The sequence below is a fragment of the Nycticebus coucang genome, chromosome 10, assembly GCF_027406575.1.
Source record: "Nycticebus coucang isolate mNycCou1 chromosome 10, mNycCou1.pri, whole genome shotgun sequence".
NCBI classification, from domain to species: domain Eukaryota; kingdom Metazoa; phylum Chordata; class Mammalia; order Primates; family Lorisidae; genus Nycticebus; species Nycticebus coucang.
The window spans coordinates 75036268-75058276 of record NC_069789.1 but is presented as its reverse complement, the minus strand read 5'-3'; the positions used below and the strand labels follow the sequence as shown (position 1 = coordinate 75058276).

Genomic DNA, 22009 nt, shown 5'->3' with positions numbered 1-22009 from the left:
TCAGAGATCCTTGTGCATATGTAGTGTGAGCACCTTCCTTCTAGACCCCCCTGTGGAGCTCCGTCAGCCTTCTTCCTACCAGAGGAAGGCTTCATAAAATACTGTGGCATTTTATTAAGTTCAGTTTGAACCAATTCAATTCTGGTCACACTTCTTTTTTCTTGGCAAGTAAATTATGGACACTGCACAGACATGTGCAGAGTCACATGTTATCAATATTATTGTTTACAAAAATTAACGATCTCTAGGTCCGGCTGCTTTTCAGACCACTTCTCACCTCATTTCATTCTCTCATACTGAAGCCACCCTAGGCTCTTTGCTGTCCTTAAACACACAAAGTCTTAGTCTGCCTTAGGGATTTTGCTCTAACTCTCCTTTCTCCCTGGAAACTTCCCCCCCAGTCTGCCACATGCATCCTTAGATAGTCAGTTCTGTACTGCTGTTCTTGTTTCAGGGTAAGATTTCCTTCTCAGAGAGGTCGCTCCCTTGACCATCCAGCTGGAGTTACTTATTATTCTATTGGCCTCCCTGATTTCCTTCATTGCTTTTATCGCTTTCTGAACTGTCTTGTTAATGCATTTGTTTACTGACTTATCGGCAGTGTACTTAGAACAGAGTAGAGTTTGTATCTAGCTTGTTCAGCACCAAGAATTGTGCCTGAGTAGTCGTAGAAAATATGTGTTTGCTGAGTGTGTTGGCTGGATTATTTTCTTGGACCCCCACGTTATAGTGGAATGCACCCTCAGCCTGAAGAGAGGGAATCCATTCAGATGTTGCTACTCCTGAGTTATGTCACTTTAGAGATGGCTTTTGTTTCACTTTCCACTTGTAGGTGTCTTCTACCTCACCTGTCTAAGAATTAAGTGGGATGATATATGAGGAAATGTTTATAAGCCAGTAAAGCACTATGCAATGTGAAATAATACTATTAAAGGGAACACAGCTTAGAGTTAATACCTGGACCTGAGCTAAGGACTTTACATGCATTGTCCAACTTAATCCTCATGGCAACCTTATTTGATAACTACTTTTGTGACAGATGAAGACACCAAGACTTAAAGAACAGAATTAAATTAAGTTTGCAACAGTTGATCTCATGCCCAGCTCTATTTTTCTTTCAAGCCTAAGGGCCTAACCTTATGAAATTCTGTCTCTCAAATTTTACACAGCATTTTAATGTCACAAATAATGTCAGATGATCATTTGATTCATCCTTGTATTTCTTTTGTTTAAGATCCTGATGAATTTGAACGAATATATGAGCCTCTGGATGTCAAAAGTAAGAAGATTCATGTAGTAGACAGTGGGCTCACATTTAACCTGCCCTATCCCTTGATACTGAGACCTCAGAGAGGGGTGGATCTTATCATCTCCTTCGACTTCTCTGCAAGGCCAAGTGATTCCAGTCCTCCCTTCAAGGTAAAGAGACTTTCCTTGGCATTCCATTCTCTCTCACATTCTCTTTCAGGCCTTATAGCTCTCTTATTCCTTTGGACCCTAGGCTTTTTTTCCCCATTATTCTGTTTTCTACATTATTATGAGTAATATTTCTAAACATGCAGATGTGATTCAGTCACTCCTCTGCTTGAAGAAACTTGTAAATGAATCCAATGAGAGCAATAAAATTGAGAGTCCTGAGCAGGACAAGAAGGATACAACAGGTCTGATGTTTGGAAAGGAAGTTAGGCTGAGACTTGGGAGTTAGCAGGTAAAAGATACTAAAAATCACGTATGGAGAGGGTATATCCTGAGAAGAGAAGAGGACATAAGGAAAAATACTTTAAAGAACAGTGTCTAGGAGAAAGGAAGAGAACAAAGGAAGTATGCAGAGAACAGAACCAGGTGAGGATTTGGTGGGGGTGCCCCATGATCACATTAATGTACACAGCTATGATTTAATTTAAAAAAAAAAAAAAAAGGAATGTCTTTGATGAACTGGACAAGAGCAGTTTATGTAGAGTTGTAAGGGCAGAAATGAAAATGGAGACAGTTCTGTGGACTGTTTAAGGAAGAAGGAGATGGGTTGTATTCATATCTATAGGAGGATGTGAGGCCTAAGAAAACTGTGTTCATTTGGTGGGGGATAGATTGTTAATAAAGGAGACAAGCATGTTTGAATGCTGAAGGCTAGGTGTCATTAAGGAATAAGATATTAATGGTATTTTATTTTTCTGGAGGCAGGTAGTGGTATTTGAAAAAGGGAGCAAAAATTGGTGAAATAAGATGTCATCAACAATTTAAACCAGACAGGAGATGGAATGAACTTAGCCTAGCACCTGATAGAAGCGGTTGCTAGCTGAGAAGAGCTCAAGCTTGGATTAGATTCCAAGGCTGCGCATTGAGAATCTAATACCCTTCACCAGCTGCCTCCTTTGTACACATTTTCATGAACTGTCTTCTGGGTGGTGTGCTTTGTGCAGCAGATAATGGGAAGTCATAGTTCCTGATCTCAGTAACATTTTGACTTTTTGGGGAGAAAGGCTTCTTTCCCCCCACCCCCCACCCCCACCTTTGGAGAAAGGCTTCTATACACAAGAGCCTCTTGGAATGACACTGAGAAGTGTATTGGTAGTGTATTGTTCGGTGATTATCTGGGTTGGGGTAAGAATATTGTTAGTGATTATCTGGGTTTGGGTAAGAATCCCCTTTTACAGGGGATTAGGATAAAAACATTATACATTTGTGTGTCCCAGGCTTGATGAACAGGGAAATACGTGAAATAGGATGAAAACAGCTCAGCGAGGGCAGAGAGCACATCTGAGAGAATAGAGTGATCTGATTAGATGTGACATATACTGAGCTTCCTTAGGAGGGTTGAAGGGGAGAATTTAAGATTGAATGACGGGGAGTAGAGAATCAGCGGAGGATTTCCAGCAGACAAATGATTTTGTGAAATTGGAATTTTAGGATGATTAATTTAACAGTGGAACGTAGAATGATTTGGAGAATGTAGAGCGAAGGATTAGAAGTATCCAGCTGTAGGATAATGAAGCACTCCACCAGAGCGGTGGCTGTGAACACCAAGAGCAGAATTTGATGACACATGAGAAATAGTGGGAGGAGGGTTTCAGGGGATGACTCTATGATGACAGCTTATAAACCGATTCTGATGGCAGAAGACACGGGATCATTCATTTCTCCAGTGGGAGTGTAAAATGTCAAAGCCGTCATTTTATATATGAATCAGAGTTGCACTACCTTAACGAGTTGATATTGAAAGGAGGTTTTAACATTTCCCTTTGTACTTCTACCAGGAACCATTATATTTTGCAGTACTCTTAGAATGTTGACTTACTTGTGATTAAGAAGATGTATTCTTAAAACATGTGGAAATTTGGGTATCAAGTGCTTCTAAACAAAAACTAATATTTTGGTATTTTTTCTAGTCTGTCTTTGGAGAGGGTGTGTGTGTGTGTGTGTGTGTGTGTGTGTGAGAGAGAAAGAGAGAGTGAGACCACCAGTGTCATACAGTTTTATATTCTGCTTCTTTCTACTTACAACTACATTGTGTATCTTCCCATGCCATTAAATATTTTTTGGCGCAATTGCAAAGATATATAATAAATATAAAAGATGTGAGACTGTCCAGAAAGTATCCAGCCATTATTAATACTATTTTTTATATTACATGGCCGGATGCATTGTGATTTTTACTGCTGATAATTTTACTGTTTCAATTTTTTATGTAGTGACTTCTGTTGGTTTTATTCTTGAAATTCTTACTGCTCCTCAAGGTCATTTAAATAGGAATTGATAGGTTCTTTTTATGATACCCTTTTAAAATATTTCACTCCTGGGTGGCGCCTGTGGCTCAGTCAGTAGGGCGCCAGCCCCATATACCGAGGGTGGCGGGTTCAAACCCGGCCCCGGCCAAACTGCAACCAAAAAATAGCCGGGGTGTTGTGGCGGGCGCCTGTAGTCCCAGCTACTCGGGAGGCTGAGGCAAGAGAATCGCTTAAGCCCAGGAGTTGGAGGTTGCTGTGAGCTGTGTGACGCCATGGCACTCTACCGAGGGCCATAAAGTGAGACTCTGTCTCTCCAAAAAAAAAAAAAAAAAAAAAATTTCACACCTTAATTTATCTGAATATATTGGGTACGTAGTAATGATCTTCAATAGGCTTTTGCTTGCAATATTGTTATTCTTTTATTATATACTCCATTACAATTACAGGGGAAAAGGATCCATTTTGTTTTTATCTGTTGTGTCCTGATGGCCCGTCTGACAATCTGACAGTTCTTATCTCAGTATCACACTGATTTAATACCTGTAGCTTTATTATATGTTTACGGCCTTGAAGAGCATGTCTCCAGTCAGTACACTGTAGACATGCCTCCCTACACATTCTCATACAGGTGCTTTAAAATTATTTTGTCCATTCCTTTGTTTCAATTCCTTTCTCTAATTGTAAACAAGTCATCATTTATTTTCTATAACATTAAACTTATCATTCCAGAAGTATTGAATCATATTTTCAGATATCTAATGTAAAATATATTGCAATATATTACATATAATACATTTATTCTCCAGAAATGAATTTGAGCAAATTCGACAAAGTAAGCAAATTCAACTTTTCAGCCTTATTTGGAATATTGAAAGTTACTTTTTAAGCCAATGAGTATTGTTATAAAAGTTTGTATTCCTAAGTGGATCTGAACGATTACCAAATTATGGTTTTTAAATTGATACAAATGTTATACTATTAATGCTAAAATAGGATACTTATTTTAGATATAGTAAAGTTTGATGAATTGATGAGGAGTCTGTGCAAAGTTCTTTTGAAAGGAGGGGAGAATCTTTAATGGAAGATTTTAAAGGTTATACACAATATGATTTTATTATGGTGATTAAATAGTGAATAATTTATTCCTGAAATTAAAATATGGGTGCCATTTTTCAGAAAAGATTATAGCATAAAGGCAGGGCAAAAATTAGAATGATTAACTTTATTTTATATTTACTGATAATTCTTGCATTTATAAGTATAGTTAAATCTCAGATTTTGTTAGGAAGCTATAAAAGACAGATATCATGACTTTCGATAAAGGCAACCACAGTTTATGCTGTATCTATGTTGTAACTAGCCTTGAAAGTTAATGACGTCAATGTAAGTGATACTGTGTTTTTAAGATAAGTTAGTGCACACCCTAATAATAATCTGATATAAAGAGTCTCATTGTTCTAAATATCATTCCTATTAATTTACCTAAGAAAAACAGCTCTTTGTTGGGAGGCCGAGGCAAGAGAATTGCTTAAGCCCATGAGTTGGAGGTTGCTGTGAGCTGTGTGAGGCCACGGCACTCTACCGAGGGCCATAAAATGAGACTCTTGTCTCTACAAAAAAAAAAGAAAGAAAAACAGCTCTTTGTTTTATTTTGTTAAGTATCTCTTTATAAGCCATTTAATATCTTGCATATATACCATGTAAATTTACTTTACTAATAGAGTCCATCCAAGGACAATCTTAATAAGATTCGTCTTTAATGCCGGTCCTGGAAATAAGCCAGGGTCTTCACATTCAAGTATGCAAAATAAACAGGTTGCAAATTTAGCGGAGAAAAGGAGGAGTTTGGGTTTACTGGGGGGCAAGAAAGCAAGGAATAAATAATTCAGAGTTTGCTATTAGAGATTTTTCTCTTTTAATTTACTAAATTTTTTGACAAGCAATAGATTTAAGTTACTGTGCCATAAATTATATTAGGTAAGTTTACCAAATATTGGACACAAATCTGGGTCAGTTTTCATTGCTTTTTTTATGTGCTTAATGACCAGAAGCTAAATGGATGGTCCCTTCCCTTCCCTTTCTTTTCTTTTTTTTTTTTTTTTTTTGAGACAGAGTTTCAAGCTGTCACCCTGGGTAGAGCGCTGTGGCATCACAGCTCACAGCAACCTCAAACTGTTGGGTTTAAGCAATTCTCTTGCCTCAGCCTCCCAAGTAGCTGGTACCCACCATAATGCCTGGCTGTTTTTCGGTTGCAGTTGTCATTGTTGCTTAGCAGGCCGGGGCCAGGTTCGAACTTGCCACCCTAGGTGTATGTGGCCGGTGCCCTGCCAACTGAGCTACGCCGCCACTGATGGCTTTATTTTCTTAAAAATTAAAGAAAATAAAGAAACAGAAAAGAAGAGAAAGAGGCAATGATTGAAAGAGAGAAGGAACAGAGAAGGAAGGACAATTTGAAATGAGGCAGTCTCCACAAATGATAGAAATAATGTGTCTAAATTAAATTTATCTTCCTATATTTTGCTCAGGGTCAAAATTCCATTTTAATCTACATTAAAGGAAAACAATACCCTAAGTTTGACCCTTTTTAGAATCTCTGCATGTGATTTATTTATAGTTCCTAGATTGGCCTGTATTGTGGCCAAATTAGTCCAAGTATCAGCCTGGTGAGACCCAATCCTCAATGGCCACTGCAGGAAACAGCACAAAACTAAATGTAGTATTTCCAGGTTTACCTCTTGGATTAGTTTATAACAAATCACCCCAAACATGGTGGCTAACAACAATGAAATGTACTCTTTCCCAGTTCTGGAGGCCAAAAGCCAAGATCAAGCATCCTCAGCAGGGCTGCGACTCTCCCCACAGGCTGTGCAGTAGAATCCTTCCTTGCCTTGTGGAGCTTCTGGTGGCTCCAGGCCTTCCTTGGCTTGTGGTTGCGTCTTTCCAGTCTCTCTCTCCATTTTTGCATGGCCTTATCTTTTGCACACATATCTTTTCTTTTATCTCTTACAAGGATAATACTCATAAAATTCAGGGCACATCCATGTAATCCAAGATGATCTCACCTCAAGACCATTAATCACAGAACAAGGGCATGGACTTATCTTTGGGAGGACCACTCCTGGATCCATCACATCCATACTGACCACTTAGGATCAGATGCTTCTGATGAGTAGACACGTCCAATGTTAATTTCTCCTTATATGTTTTTGTGAAGGAAAAGTACAAAGTGCTATGTAAACTCTACATAATATTAGATATTAAAAATTATTTTTCTGCTTATTGCCCTATGAAGCTCTTAGAACCTAATACCAGCATGGTTTTTTTTTGAAAGTGAGAATGATAGGACACAACCACAGCAGGGTCTTTACCTAACAAATGCAAACATTGTAACCTAATCATTTGCACCCTCATATTAATCTGAAATAAAAAAAAAAGGAGGTAAGAGTGACCATAACCATAAAATAATGAATTCTAAATTGTAATTGTAGTTTCTATGGGATGTACCTTATCTTAGTAGCTTCAATGCATTTATAAGATTCTGGTGGCTTACATGCTGCCCCTCTTCCCAATCTAGAAATAGGTTTTATTTATCTTATTTTACTGTTTTTTTTATTAAGTTAGAAATAGGTTTTAAATAAGAGAAACATCATAGAATAAAAAGCACATATCTTTAGTTTTCCCAGAGACAAAACACCCTACTTCCTATAATGAAAAGACAATTCATTATTTTACACATATGTGTGTATTGATATAGATATATTTTTATACATTTAAAAATACATACTTGCATATAAATAAAGGAAATGATATATGTATATAGGCTATTCATACTATGTGTTGAATGTATGTCTATGTTATCTGGAAGTTATTGATTTCTATGTTATTTTTCCCTGGTTGTCTAGTGGTTAGGATTCGGCGCTCTCTATGTTGTTTTTCTTCTCCTTTAAGACATTTTAGTTATATTTTAGCACTCAAAAACGAGCACAAAAATTGTATACAGTATTGCTTTGTAAGAGAATTCTTTGAAGGATATCGTCAAATTATTATCTTCACAGAAAATCATTTTCTTTCGGACATGTGAGTTTGCCATCCATTAGTCTGCGGGAATGTGAAGTAGCTGAGGTATCAAACCATCCCTGAAAACAGGCAGGTGGAAAGAGAACACAGCTCTGGCATGTTGCTATCATTTGTGGAGCAGTCACATTTTTGTTCACTTCTTTAAAATACTTTTTAAAAAAACTAGCGTGTTTTACTCAGAGTCTGTGTCATCGTTTCTCAGTCTTAGAGACACGGGACGTGGGAGAGGAAATGGTTTTCCCGTCCTGTAATCCCTGCCTCTCTCGTCATCGGTTGTGTCATCTTTTCCACATCAGGCTCCTATAAGGAAAGGGAAAGTTTCCCTCTCTTCCTGATTCCAGTCTTAAGGGATCTACCTAAAAATAGCCCAGCTTTTACATCACGTAGTTCCCTTTTCCTCTTTCTCCGCACAGCCACACACACATCATTGGTCATACCTTTGAGTCATGTTTATAAATACTAGAAACTCTTTCTTTTCTTTGCTCACACAATTGCTCCACAGTGTGAACTTTTGGTTTTATTTTGATGTTGAATAATCATGCATGAATAATTGTAAACAATGCTAGACAAGAAATAACAAACTGATTAATTCAACTGAAGACAGGGGGCGGAGGGGAAGGAGGTTTTCTGAAATTTCCAACTAAGGTGGGGTTTTCAGTGAAACGCCATTATATTTAGCTTCATGGTGAGGCAAATGCTTTCCTGTACGTTAAATCCTTCATTATGCCAGATGTTTGAGGCTTTGTAAATGATGCTGAGAAAGAGTTGATCAATTTAAATTTGTGACATTCCAGAAGCATCAAGAGACGTCAAAGTTCAGTGCAAAGTATATTTCTCTGGACTTAAGATCCTATGTTAAAGTACTTGTTTTTTCTGAATTCAGATTACTGAGGTTTTTATACATTACCTCATTTAATACTCACAGCAATCCTATGAGAAAGATAATAGTAATTTTATTCTACAGGGGTAGAAAATGAGTTGCTGAGAAATAAGAAATGAATGAAATATAGATGAGATTGGGAGGCTGTTATCTCAGGGATAGAGAACAACCTCATCCCTGTCAGTTTGTTGTTATTCATTATCTTTACTGTGCCTTTAGGAGAGATTTAACAAACATGGGTAGAACTCTGACTATGTAAATAATCACTGTTTTTAAACACTATAAAATATTAATTCATTTAATTCTAACACCAGTCCTATGAGACAAGTATTATTCATGCCATCATAAATTATTTCATGAATTATTTTACTGATCTCTATTATATTCTTGAGGGTATCCAGTATAGAGACATTGAGTTAAGAAACATGCCCAAGGGCTCGGTGCCTGTAGCTCAGTGGTTAGGGCACCAGCCACATACACAGGGGCTGGTGGGTTGGAACCAGCCAGGGCCTGCTAAACAAGAATGAAAACTACAACAAAAAACTGTGGCTGTGCCTATAGTCTCAGCTACTTGGGAGGCTGAGGCAAGAGAATCGCTTAAGCCCAGGAGTATGAGGTTGCTGTGAGCTGTGACACCATGGCACTCTACCAAGGGTGACATAATGAGACTCTGTCTCAAAAAAAAAAGAAAGAAACATGCCCAAGGCCACAGAGCTTGCATTTGGACTCAGGCACCTGATCCCAGAGTCTGTGTTTTTACCTCTACAATATTCTGCTTTTTATTTATCCCACTTTCTCGGAAGCTGCATATAAATGGAAATAAGGTCTATTCACAGCACCTTTCCTTTTGATTTATGTTCTACAGTTTAAATTTAATTTTTAGGGGGCTTGCCCACTGAGTTAGTTAACTCTAGTGCAGAGACAACCAACCTCCATTCTCAGCTGACAATAAACATGAATTTCTTGGTCATGTTATATGTCAGCAGCTGCAGATCAGCTGCCATGGCTCTGTTCTGTGCGTCTCCTCATTGTGGTGGGGATGTACTGTATATAATCCCTTTACCTGGCAGGGAGCTAATATGTGGTAATAATCATACAGTCTGCCATGGCCATTAACCAAGCTCTTGGTACCTGTGTATGGTCTAATCTTGACCATCACACATGGAAAAGCAAAATGCTGAGGCTGGAAGTTCAACTTTCTTTTTCATTATCAGAACCCCCAAAAAGGTGATTCATGGTAACTCAAATATTTTTACATTCATAACACAAATAGATTTTTAATAGTTTTTTTTAACACTTTTGTGGATAGAATATAGGTGAAAATCCAGTAACAGAATGTTCCTTATTCTATGTCATCATATTCCCTTTTTAATCCTGAGAGTTAAAAAAAATTCACATGGTTATAAATACTCTGGACCCATAATATTTTTTTCTTTAGGTATTTTTTAACATCATTTTATTCAATTCATTTCAGTTCACCAGTGATCTTTCAAATACCTTCTGTGGAGCTAGCACTGTGCCAAAAGTTGAGTTTTGTTTGTAAAGTGAGTGAATTTGTTTGTAAAGTACTTTTATATATATTTTTAGATTGATGAGCTTCTTGAGAACAGGGTCATTGTTCATCTTAGCAAGGAGCACACTTCTGGCCCGTAGAAGACACCTAATGAATATGGAGTACTGGTCAGGTCCACTGAACAAATGCATCTTTTCCTCTCTCCCACAGGAACTTCTACTTGCAGAAAAGTGGGCTAAAATGAACAAGCTCCCCTTTCCAAAGATTGATCCTAATGTGTTTGATCGGGAAGGACTGAAGGAGTGCTATGTCTTTAAACCCAAGAATCCTGATGTGGAGAAAGACTGCCCAACTATCATCCATTTTGTTCTGGCCAACATCAACTTCAGAAAGTACAAGGCTCCAGGTGTGTTGGGAATATTTATATTCCACAAAATAGGAATTTAGTAGGGGAGCCAGATTGATAGTAAGCAAGTTCATTCTAGGACTGCCATACCAGCTTTTGCAATATCAAATACCTCCCTGCTTTGATGAATGGCTACTGTCCTGAGCCCCCAAGGGGCTGAGTTGTTCACAGTCCAGAAAGTGATGAGCCAACAACTAACTTAGCAGAAATCTCTGGGGCTTCACTCTAAAAATTATGTTTGTTGAAGTTGATTTTGAGTCAAATATTTCAAATATCACCCTTGTAAGAGAGCCTTTGTTTTAGAAAAAATCATATAAAAATTTCTTATTCTGGGAATTTTGGTTGATGACAAGTTTAACTTAATCTAACAGTACAACAGGGCTAGCTAGTAATTTCACATTTCACATTTCTATGAGATTGTATTTCATAGAAAATGAGAATTAAGTTGAAGGCATAGTCATTCCTTTTCACCACATCCAGAGGAGACTGTTGACTCTGCTGTATCCTGGAAAATATTGATTAAGAAAATGAGGTCTAGAGATTCACAGGCAGGATGCTCGAAGCTCTAAAATCTGTCATTTGAGGACCAGAAAATGTAGTTTTCCATTCTGTGAATGGAAAGACACAAATAATAGAGAAGATGAGTGAGGGGTATGTGGAGAAAAAAACAGTCTTTTTCTAGGTCTTCTCAGGAAGACAGAGAAAGGATCAATAAAGTGGAAGTTATCGTGAGGCATACTTCAGCACAGAAGAAAGAAGAATTGGCTGGCATCTGTACTTACCAAACAGTGGAGCTCCTAAAATGTAGAGAATTTTCTATCATCGTTAGTTCTCAAGAAGGGCCCAATGAGCAGTTGGCATACATGGGGGATTTCTGTGGCGTGAAGACAATTACATAATGTTTTGGTGTGGGTTGCCCCAGCAGCATATTCTGAGAAAAGCATTCAAGTACAGAAAGTTTATTTGGGTGAACTAGAGAACACTCTAGTTTATTAGTAAGGAAGTGGGGGAAGTGGTAATGGGAAGGAAGGCAGATAACAAAGTGTGTGTTAATAAGTTGGCCATCACAATGGGAACAACGGAAACTTTACCCTGCTGGGAAAGTCTAGGAAATGGAATAGAATCTTTGCCCCGGATGATCCTTCCCACTCACACACCCAAAGGCAGGAGAACTGTATTTCTGTCCTAACTCCTAACAGACTTTGGTTGACCACTGCCTGGGGCAAGTATCATTTATCGGAATTTACTAGCCTGCTGCTCTGGGCAAAGCAGCCTTCCACAATTTCTTGGGAGGGTAGAAAGCCTCCAGGCACAGAGATGTGGATACTGGCAGTTGGAAGTCATCCAGTCAGAACGTACTGAAATGATAAAGTCCAGGGATGCTCCAGATTACAGGGCTCTGGGGGGCTCCCAGTGTTGTCTTGATAGCTATTCATTCTGTTCCCCGAGTTTTGGAGATATTTCGTAGTTTCTGAAATGATGCCACTTTGTGATTTTTCTATTATTTAGGTGTTCCAAGAGAAACTGAAGAAGAGAAAGAAATAGCTGACTTTGATATTTTTGATGACCCTGAATCACCGTTTTCCACCTTCAATTTTCAATATCCAAATCAAGCATTCAAGAGGCTGCATGATCTTATGTATTTCAATACCCTGAACAACATTGATGTAAGTATCTCATGACCATTGATGATGTCAAATGATTTTCATGCCATTTAAATACAGTAAAGCTTCTTAAATTCTTTAAAAATTAAAAATAAGATTTGTGAGTGATACCACCCAAAATGTGCCACTTTACTTTTCATGAATTATTTCACTAATCTCCAGAAGAATCCTAGAAAGCTCCCAAATAAGAAAACTCAAGCCTCTGAATTGGCAAAGCCACATTCTTTCCTGTTATTTTATTGAATAGGTAGTTGATACTCAGCTCCCTTACCGAAGTATTTAATGTATTCACCATATGATAAAATAAATTATAAATAAGAAACAAAAGAGATGAAAAGAAAATATACGAGTATGAAACTGAATGTGACCAGAAAAGCAGTCATTCTGCAGGAATACATGGCATAAATTTTAATGAATATATTCATGCTTTTAAATATTTTCTTTTGTGAATCTTACGAATGTTGCCAAAGGTAACAGCCTCTCCCATTTTTAGTTCTTGAGACATCAAGTATGCTTTCCTTTAAAAACTTTAGGAACAGCCATTCTCTTCACTATCAATCATTCCTGTCACTAGTATCCCTGCCATTAGGATTCTGTGTCTACATAAAGTTTTTTAGTTTCTAACTCACCATTTATGAACATTATTGTGTAATTAAAATCATTGGCTCATGCTTCCATTGCCTTGTGTCTGACAAATTATGAGCATTTGTGAAAGCTCAAATTCATTAGCCCAAATGGCTTTTGTTCATTAGAAAAAAAATAATAAAAGAAAAAGAAAGAAATTACATAGAGAGGAAAAGGCATTATGCCTGCCTTGCCAGTCTTCTTGGAGACTAGATGCATGAACTCAGAGTATGTGGAGGAGTCTTCTGTTTGTAGGGGCTCTGTTGGCTTATTTGTTTGGATTGGCCTGAAACTAGTAATAACCAATGTCTGCATGGCAGTTGCACCATAATATCTTCCTTAATCAGTATCTTTAATTTCTGTAAACATGAGAAATTTTTCCCAGTAAGCTTCAATCCCTACAACTCTGTTTTTTTTTCTTTTCAGCCTTCATTTGCAAGTATGTGATATTTCTTACAAAACATACTTATCAAAATTTATATAGTAAATCATTTTATGAATAGATTTATTTTCTTTTTTAAGATCTCTTAAGCAGTGGACCTCTGACAGCTATGTGCTGCATTATTTCTATAGTGCAGTGGTTCTCAACCTTCCTAATGCCGTGATGTATTTTCATTGTTACAAAGGGGTCGCAACCCACAGGGCGAGAACCGCTGCTGTAGTGATTGTGAAAATTGAAGGAATATTAAGAGAAAATGACTATTTTAATCTATAACTTTTAAGGAATGAACAGAAATTCTCAAAATAGATTTAGGTGTGTTTTTTAAAACCTCATAACAGTTTTATAGAAACTATTATTAGGGGAGAGCGCTAAGGGTTAATATCACAGTAATTGTTTGTTGTCAGTAAGAGCCAAGAAACTCAAAACTATGTATTTCTTGGAATGAAATGTATTAAATCATTCTCAAATAGAAAAAAAAACTAGATTGGAGGAATAGGTAAATACTTTAAAGGTAAAGTTTTTAAAATAAAAGTTTTTAAAATAAAATATATTTTCCTAAGTTTAATAGGTAAATTTAGGAAAATATATACATGTATATGTGCATATATATATACATATATCTGAAACAACCACATTTATTTTGCTGTTCTGGTTTATATAAGACCTGCTAAACTATTTGCCATGACGACTGATACAGTTCTATTTATATATTTTACAAATATTCTTCAAAGTAGTTTGACCTATCAATGAAGACATTAAAGCCTGAACAATAGTAAGGCTAAATGCCAAAGTAACTGTACTATCTTATGGTTCATCAGATGTTATTCTTCATAAGCCATTAATTAAGCAGTTTTTAATGGCTTCTGCTAACATTTCTGGCATGGCACATAGAGGCATGGTCATGGGCTTTCTATCATCTTTAAATCCCAGGTGGGCCACTGGTGTGACTTCACATAAGCTACTTAAACTTTTTGGGCCTTAGTTTCTTTATCCCTAAGTCAGTTGTGATAGAACCTATTCTAATTATAGTAGTGAATGTTTAAGTAGAGTGATTCATAAACAATGCCCTGCAAATAGAAGCTCACCTATGTATGTCTATAGCCTGTACCCCTGCAAATCCATGGTTTGGATTTGATTGCACCCAAAGACCCTTGCAAATGCCCAGAATTAACAATATAGACAAGTTTGTACAGGTAATACCAGTTCAGACAGTAAGTAAACATTTTTTTGAATGAATAAATATAAGCTTTCTCCTAAATTATATGACCATTGAAATCACTGAGACTCATGTTCACGTGTGTGTGTGTGTGTGTGTGTGTGTGTGTGATGTCACGTCCAGGTAAAATTTTCAACTTTAACTGACATTTTATTAGTGACCCCCTCCTTCTCTACTTTAACTAAGAAAACACATTATTTTTCAGAATCAAAACTTCTTGCTAGGCAATGATATACATAATAAAGAGCAGCAAACCTCTGCCCAGGTTAGGGCGCTGCAGAGCTCCTTAGGCTCCATCATTAGCTAAATCTCTCATTCTCCCCAGTTGAATAGAGGAAGGTACTGACTCTCATCAGCAGCACAGGCACCTGTTCACTGCCAAGGACCATGAGAGTAGCTTGTGGTTAGTGTAAGTTGTGAATATAAACTCTTAGAATGTAAATTCACTTATGCGCCAATCCCACAAAAGTTTTCAATGTTGTGGCGTGACTACCATGGCTTACAGCTGCTCCTGCTCCTCCCTTCACATTCTGATCGAAATGTTTGCTCTGAAGAGGCAGCGCTGACTCAGGCAGCTTCCTGCTCCTGCTGCTTCATTTGTGTGGAAGATCCGCATGGGCCTACGTTGCCGAAGATAAACTTCAGTTTATCTTTAGCGAACTTCTGGTCTGTTTCTGCTCACTTCGTGATGGCAGCCTGGGTTTCTCATTGGCACCAGATTTCTGCTCTTACTCCATCTTCCCGATTTCCTTTTACTCACTGAACATTGCCTCGATGCTTTTACAATTACAGTAGTATTTCATAGTTTTTTTTTTTTTTTTTTAGAAACTTAAAATAGAGTGTCTTATATTAGTAGGCATGTGTTATGTGGGAGTCTCAGACGCTTTGGAGTCAGACCAAATTGGGTATTCAAATTCTTGCTGTGCTGCTGCAGAGATGTCCAATCTGTGACCCATGGGCCACATGTTGATTTTGTAAGGACTTCTTTTTGCTTATCTGTGGTGTCAGATATACAAAAAGTATGCACTGACCTTCCTTTTTGCTCATCAGCTTTTGTTAGTGTTTGTATATTTACTTGCAGCTCAAAACAGCTCTTATTCTTCCAGTATGAGGCAGAAAAGAAAAAAGGTTGGACACCAATGCATCTACTGCGTCTGGGCTGGGTGACCTTGGACATGTTGCTTAGCCTTTCCAAATTTTACTTTCCTCATTTGTATGAAGAAACAGTGATACACATCTTTTAGGAGCAGAATGGGGATTAAGTAAAATCATATAATATAAAGGCTTAGCATATAATAGACACTCAACAGATGAAAGCAGCTAATCAAATAATGAAAATAATTACTATTCAGGCTCATATTTTTTTCTGCTTTAATTTTAAATTATAAACACTTTTAAAACAGTGACTTGCTTTGTTTACTTTGGGTCTTCTACAGATATTGATGACAATACCTGGCACCTAAAATAAATATGCAATAAAATTTTCATGATTCATGTTTAAAATGTCATTGACTTACTAGAGGTAGCCCATGTCAGGGTGCAAGGTGCTCTTGGTTGAAGGCAGAGTTTCTGACCATGGAGAATCTGTACACAGTGCATGCCTGGTCATGCAGACTGGCTACACACTCGACTCATAAAGCACCACTTTGATTGGGAAGGAATATGCCTTCTGAAATTTTTTTGTAGGACCTGGTTGATTCAGCTATCATAGAAAAATATAGTTTCCCAGTCACTCATTCAATTTTTTAAGCAGTAGGCAGAATCTAAGAACCTGGTATATGTCAATTTATTTAGCTGATACTAACAATGCATGAGAATGAGATTTTTAACATTCTTTCTCAAATAATTCTATAAAGTGTTAAATATTCTATATTAATTAAAACGAGGACAGCTATATATCCAGAAATATTTCATTCTTAATTTATTGATAGTTCCTCATCTTGATAACAGTGTTTAGATATTAAGTTAAGGTTTTTTAAAAAATAATTTAGATGGCCAGGCATGGTGGCTCACACCTGTCATCCTGGCACTCTGGGAGGCTGAGAAGGTTTGATTGCTTGAGGTCAGGAGTGCAAAACTCCGTCTCTACTAAAAACGGAAAAAACTAGAGAGGCATTGTAGTGGCAACCCCCTACCTCTTACCTAGCCTATCTCTCTCTGTCCAGTCTTCCTAGGACTTTGGATTCTTTCAACCCTGTCTTTTGGCATATTTGTTTTTTGCATATGCACCTTTGCTAAAAATCAATAAAAGACTTCTGGAAAGACCAGAGAGGGGCTGCACTTCTCGGTTCACTCAGCCTGAGATAATGTAAGATTTCTCCAGGCATTCTCAGCCTTTAAACTTGGGTATGTTCAGCGTCATTTTCCCAGTTGGCTTTAAGCCAGGTCGAAGTTCGTGTGCAGTGATCCCTGACACCAAATACTATTTCAGGAACCAGGGATACAAGAATGCACAGCACAAAAGGAAAAGGAGAAGTTTGAGTACTATGTAAGCCAAATAGTTCCCCCCAAATATTTAATACCCGTAACTAGCCTGAGAGGTGTTTTTCTAATATTTACCAGTGAGGAAACTGAACTCATGAACCATTTAGACAAGTTGCTGAAAGTCACAATTATGTGTGATATGAAGCCACACGTCTTTTCTCACCCTTTTCACACTTTTGAACCAAGTGTGTCTCAGGTAGCCTTATGTCTTAGTCTTCGCCAAACTTAGCCCCCTTTGCAGAAAGACCAACCAATCCCAGATGTGACCTGTGTGCGCCGTGCCATGACCTTCCGCGTTTCATCTTTTTATACAGTTAATCTTCTACCAAGAATTCTGTCTTTCTCTCTGCCTAGAAAACACTGCCCGTTCTTCATCTCACCTCATCTCATTGGCCCCATGAATCGAACCTTATCCTGTTGTAATTCAAAATCCACATGAGTGCCTTCTGTGCTTCTATTAATTTTGAAGATAATTACTACGCACTTCTCAAGTGATGGAATAAAAAATGAAAAGACTAATTATGTCCCTGTTTTAATGACAATTCAGTTGTTATTGGGAAGGCAGGTATTGGCCATTGAATTCACAGTAATTTAGATCAGATTATCTTCTTGTATTATACTATATTCTCTCTCAAAATATACTGTAACTTTCTCTCTTGGGATTACTTTTTATCTTCTGTTATGAGAACTCATTTGTGGATCACTTACAATATCACATCTACAAATTTGTTTCTTTAAGGAGGAAGATCACATTCTACATGCTTTATGCTTAAAAAAAAGATTTTCTACTTTTATTGCTAAAGATTTAAAAGATATGGTTTAGCAATTAGAAGGCTATTTACTGGCACAAGTGAATGATGATCTTGGCAGACTTAGGGATGGTAGTGGAGATGGAGCAGGTTGAGATGCGAGCTCTGTTGCTAGGGTAACTCTGGAAGGATCTGGCATCTTAATGAATTTTAGGGGAAAATGAAAGAGGAAATTAGATATAAACACTATTTAAGATTATTCCTAGTATAATGAAAACAATGAGAAAGATTTAATTTTAACATATTGCCTTTCCAGATACATATAATTATACCATGCAGCATCCCAATGTCTTAAATTTAATAACTGATACAATATTGATTAACTTCTGCTTATAGCAGAGGATTTTAATTCTCAGGAACTGGGCATTTTCTGCAGCACGCTGAAAAACATGATTCATAGTTTTATAGTGTTAATGTGCCATCTAGTGGTTCAACTCGCACATTCTAAATGCTTGTGATTTGGGTTTTTCAGTTATAAATGCAAATATTTGTTTTTCTTTATCAGAATGACCATTTAGTAGGAACACAAGCTGCGGTCTAACTATGGTCAATACACTAGATTATGCAGTGTATTATTGCAGATATTTTTGTGCTGATGAATTCATTATGAGTGACAGCAGTCATTATCGGTAAACTTCCCCTGATGTCTTTTCCATTATAAAGCCTTTGGGTGTTTGAAAAATGAACTGTTGATTTTATTTTATTTGGGCACTTCTCTTTGGTGAGGGCTGATATTTCTCAGGTTACTGTGAAGAAGGAGAAAACGACTGATAAACTTGGCAATGTGGGTCTCTAGAAAGACAAGGAGATGATTAAAAGAAGATATAGCAGGGCACTTGGAATAGCAAAATTGATTTGCTGACTTGCACAATATAATAAGCTCACCCTTGGTTATATACATGGTGTGTTCATTACTGTAAAGTTTATATCCTCACTTCTAATTTAGTGCTCCTAATTTTCTCCACACATCATCAGTTTAAAAATAACAACAGTTTAATAGACACTAGTTACAGAATGTTTCCTACGTGCCAGGCCTTGTGCCATGCACTTTATATAATCTACAATCCCTACAAAACCCCACATTAGTGATATTATTCCTATTTTAAAGATCAAGAAACAGGCTCAAGCATTTAAATGAATTCCCCTTCCTTCAATCAGCCAAGAAGCCTTTGGTCAAAGTATCCTTTATGGATCTGAAGCATATCTCTGTGATCACAGAATTAATTATGCCTCCCTTTTTCATGAAAAAAATGAGAGCAAAAAATATCTGCTTTACTTAATAGACAGTAACATTTGAGCCCATTTTTCCTACAGGATAATTTTATAAAATAAAAATTTTATAAAATTATCCTCTAGGAAAAATGGGCTCATATATATATATATTTTAAATATATAAATATATATTATATATTATATATTTAATGTATATATTTATATTATATTAATAATATATATTAAATACATAATATATATTAAATACATAATGTATATTAAATATATATAATATAAATAAATATATAATATATAATATAAATATATAATATATATTTAATATATATTATATATTATATATTTAATATATATTATATATTATATATATTTAATATATATTATATATTATATATATTTAATATATATTATATATATAACATATATTATATGTTATATATATTTAATATATATATTTTAATAAGGTATATACAAGAACCACACTCCTATGGTAACTCCCTTTGTCCAGAATATGTTTATTGCTTAAAATTACTATTAAAGGTAGAGAGGCCCGCCATTTGGGGCTGACCTAAATTAACAGGATATTAATTGCACATTAGCGCCAATGAGACCTCACACCTCTCTCCTCCAGACATTGAGCTGTGCTTGCCCAATGAACTTGCGTGTGGAGATAGGTAAACCCCACTGTGCATGTGCTTCCAAGGCCAAGTGCACCATGGTAGCTCTGAATGGGAGGAGGCCATAGGGTCCTAATCTGTTCAGACTTGTGAAGTATTTGTACTCATGAGCAGAAATGCCTGAATATTGTTTAAAAATCCCTGCAGCAGAGAATAGCGGGAGTTATGAAATAGGACTTGCCTCTATTTCTGGGTGCTCAGAAATGTCAGTCTCTTTGGTCATTTAAGATAAAATCCCATAGTTCTGTTCCAGGGACTGGAGTCTTTCTGACTTTATCAAGATTCTAGAGTAGCAACAGAGCCAAGATTCCTATTCAGACCCCTGTCCCAAAGGCCATTCCCATTGCTCTGCAATAGCCACTTCTACCAAATTCCAAATGTTCTCTTTTTTCCTCAAATTCCTAACAGGTCAACTCCATACCAGACACAGCATGTGACAGTAGCAATTCTTAGAGGTTGCTTGTATTTTTATTCTGGTCATCATTAACAGGGATATCTTCAATTACTCAGAACGAAAACGACGACGCATTTTCGTCAGTGAAATCTCAGAGCGTAGTGTCTCCAAGGGCACACAGGTTTTATAACTATATTCATTCAGTGGAGCAGGCAGGGAAGTCCTTTAGGAATGTCTTCTCTCCCCATCAGGGCAAGTTTTTTTTCCTTTTCTTGTGTTTCATTTCCACTTGTCCATTAGCAATAAAGTGTATAAGTTATAGATGTAGTAATTACTTGTTTCTTCCCAATTACCACCATTCTTGTGAAGGACAGAATCAACGTAAACCTACCATGTTACAAATATTTCATTCCCAACTTGATCAGCACAAAATCTGGAACACTTTCAGGATACTTTTTTCTCTGGTCAGCAAAGGAAGAGTACCTGGATATGAGCTTAATAAGAGTGTAATGTTGACTCTAAATGCACATGTACAAGGCAAGATTTCTCTCCACATATTTCAAAAAGAATGGAGGAACATGAATCCTATGCACTCAATTCTCATATAAGGGCAGTTAATGACCTAGTACACGGTGGGGGGTGGAGGAAAGGGAGTGCAGAGAGAGACAGAAGGAGGGAGGGGGTAAAGGAAGAAAAGAGGGAAGGTGGGAGGGGGTGAGAGAAGGGAAGAGGAGAGAGAGGGAAGGAGGGAGGGGGTGGGGGTCTCAGTGTGTGACACACCTTTGGGGGCAAGACACAATTATAAGAAGGATTTTACCTAACAAATGCAATCAGTGTAAACTGGTTTCTTGTACCCTCAATGAATCCCCAACAATATATGTATATATATATATATATATATAAAGAATGTTCTAAAAAGAAGGTAATTAGATTTTTGTTTTGGACCAAAAAAGTTTAAATGAGTTCATAGGAACACGAATTATACATCTTCTGTTTCTATTTGCAGGTGATAAAAGATGCCATGGTCGAAAGCATTGACTTTAGAAGGCAGAATCCATCTCGCTGCTCTGTTTCTCTCAGTAATGTTGAGGCAAGAAGGTTTTTCAACAAGGAGTTTCTAAATAAACCCACAACATAGCTTGTGTACTGGAAAGGGAAGCAGTTTCTGACACTGAGGCAGTTTGAAATTCTAACAACTGGATTTAAAAGCACAGGACAGATAGTTGTACGGAGATACCTGTACTTGTTTATAAAAATGGGCTGATAACTCAAAGTTGCAGTTATTTAGCTGCATGAGAATAATGCAATAATTATTACCGTGTTAGGTTGGCAAAGATGTCAACTTTGTAAAGATATACTTTACGACGTTTTTCTGTTGGGGTGAATCTCCTGATATAAATGTAGGGGCATATACTATATTTTTAAACTTGTCTTACCAACCCTCTTATATGTTTTTTTTTTTTAAATGTTGTTTTCCTTTTATAATATTTAACAGTTCAATCCCAATAAGTAAGGCATCCCATATGTGTGTAAATGTGATTCACTGACTAGACTTACTCATTCCATGAGACAACACTATTTTTAATTTATGTATACATATACGAAATAAATAATCAATATGCAAAGTAACGTGAGATAACTGTGTTCTTTTGTTATTCTTTTTAATGGGATATTGCACTGTGACTGTGGAAGATTCTCAGATTCAGTTCTTTCACACAAAGAAGGTTTGAATCCTGAACTCAAAGGTGAAACTTTTCATTTTAAATCACAGTTGTTTTTCTTAAAAAAGAAATATAACATTTGTTGGGCAAGTTGTATATATTTATTCAGGAAATGGAAAAAATATATCATCACTTCTAATGTTTCAT

The 22009-nt window shown here is 36.8% G+C and overlaps 1 protein-coding gene across 3 annotated transcripts in view; it reads left to right on the top strand.

Annotated features, from left to right (window-relative positions):
* Positions 1-21761, top strand: part of PLA2G4A (phospholipase A2 group IVA) — a 174345-nt gene extending 152584 nt beyond the window's left edge. For all 3 annotated transcript variants that reach the window (XM_053607841.1, XM_053607842.1, XM_053607843.1), the window contains 4 exons: positions 1235-1419; positions 10406-10601; positions 12111-12268; positions 21148-21761. In XM_053607841.1, coding sequence (XP_053463816.1) covers positions 1235-1419; positions 10406-10601; positions 12111-12268; positions 21148-21279 — 671 coding nt within the window. In that variant the 3' untranslated portion in view covers positions 21280-21761. The remainder of the gene's footprint in view (positions 1-1234; positions 1420-10405; positions 10602-12110; positions 12269-21147) is intronic.
* Positions 21762-22009: the final 248 nt, after the last annotated feature.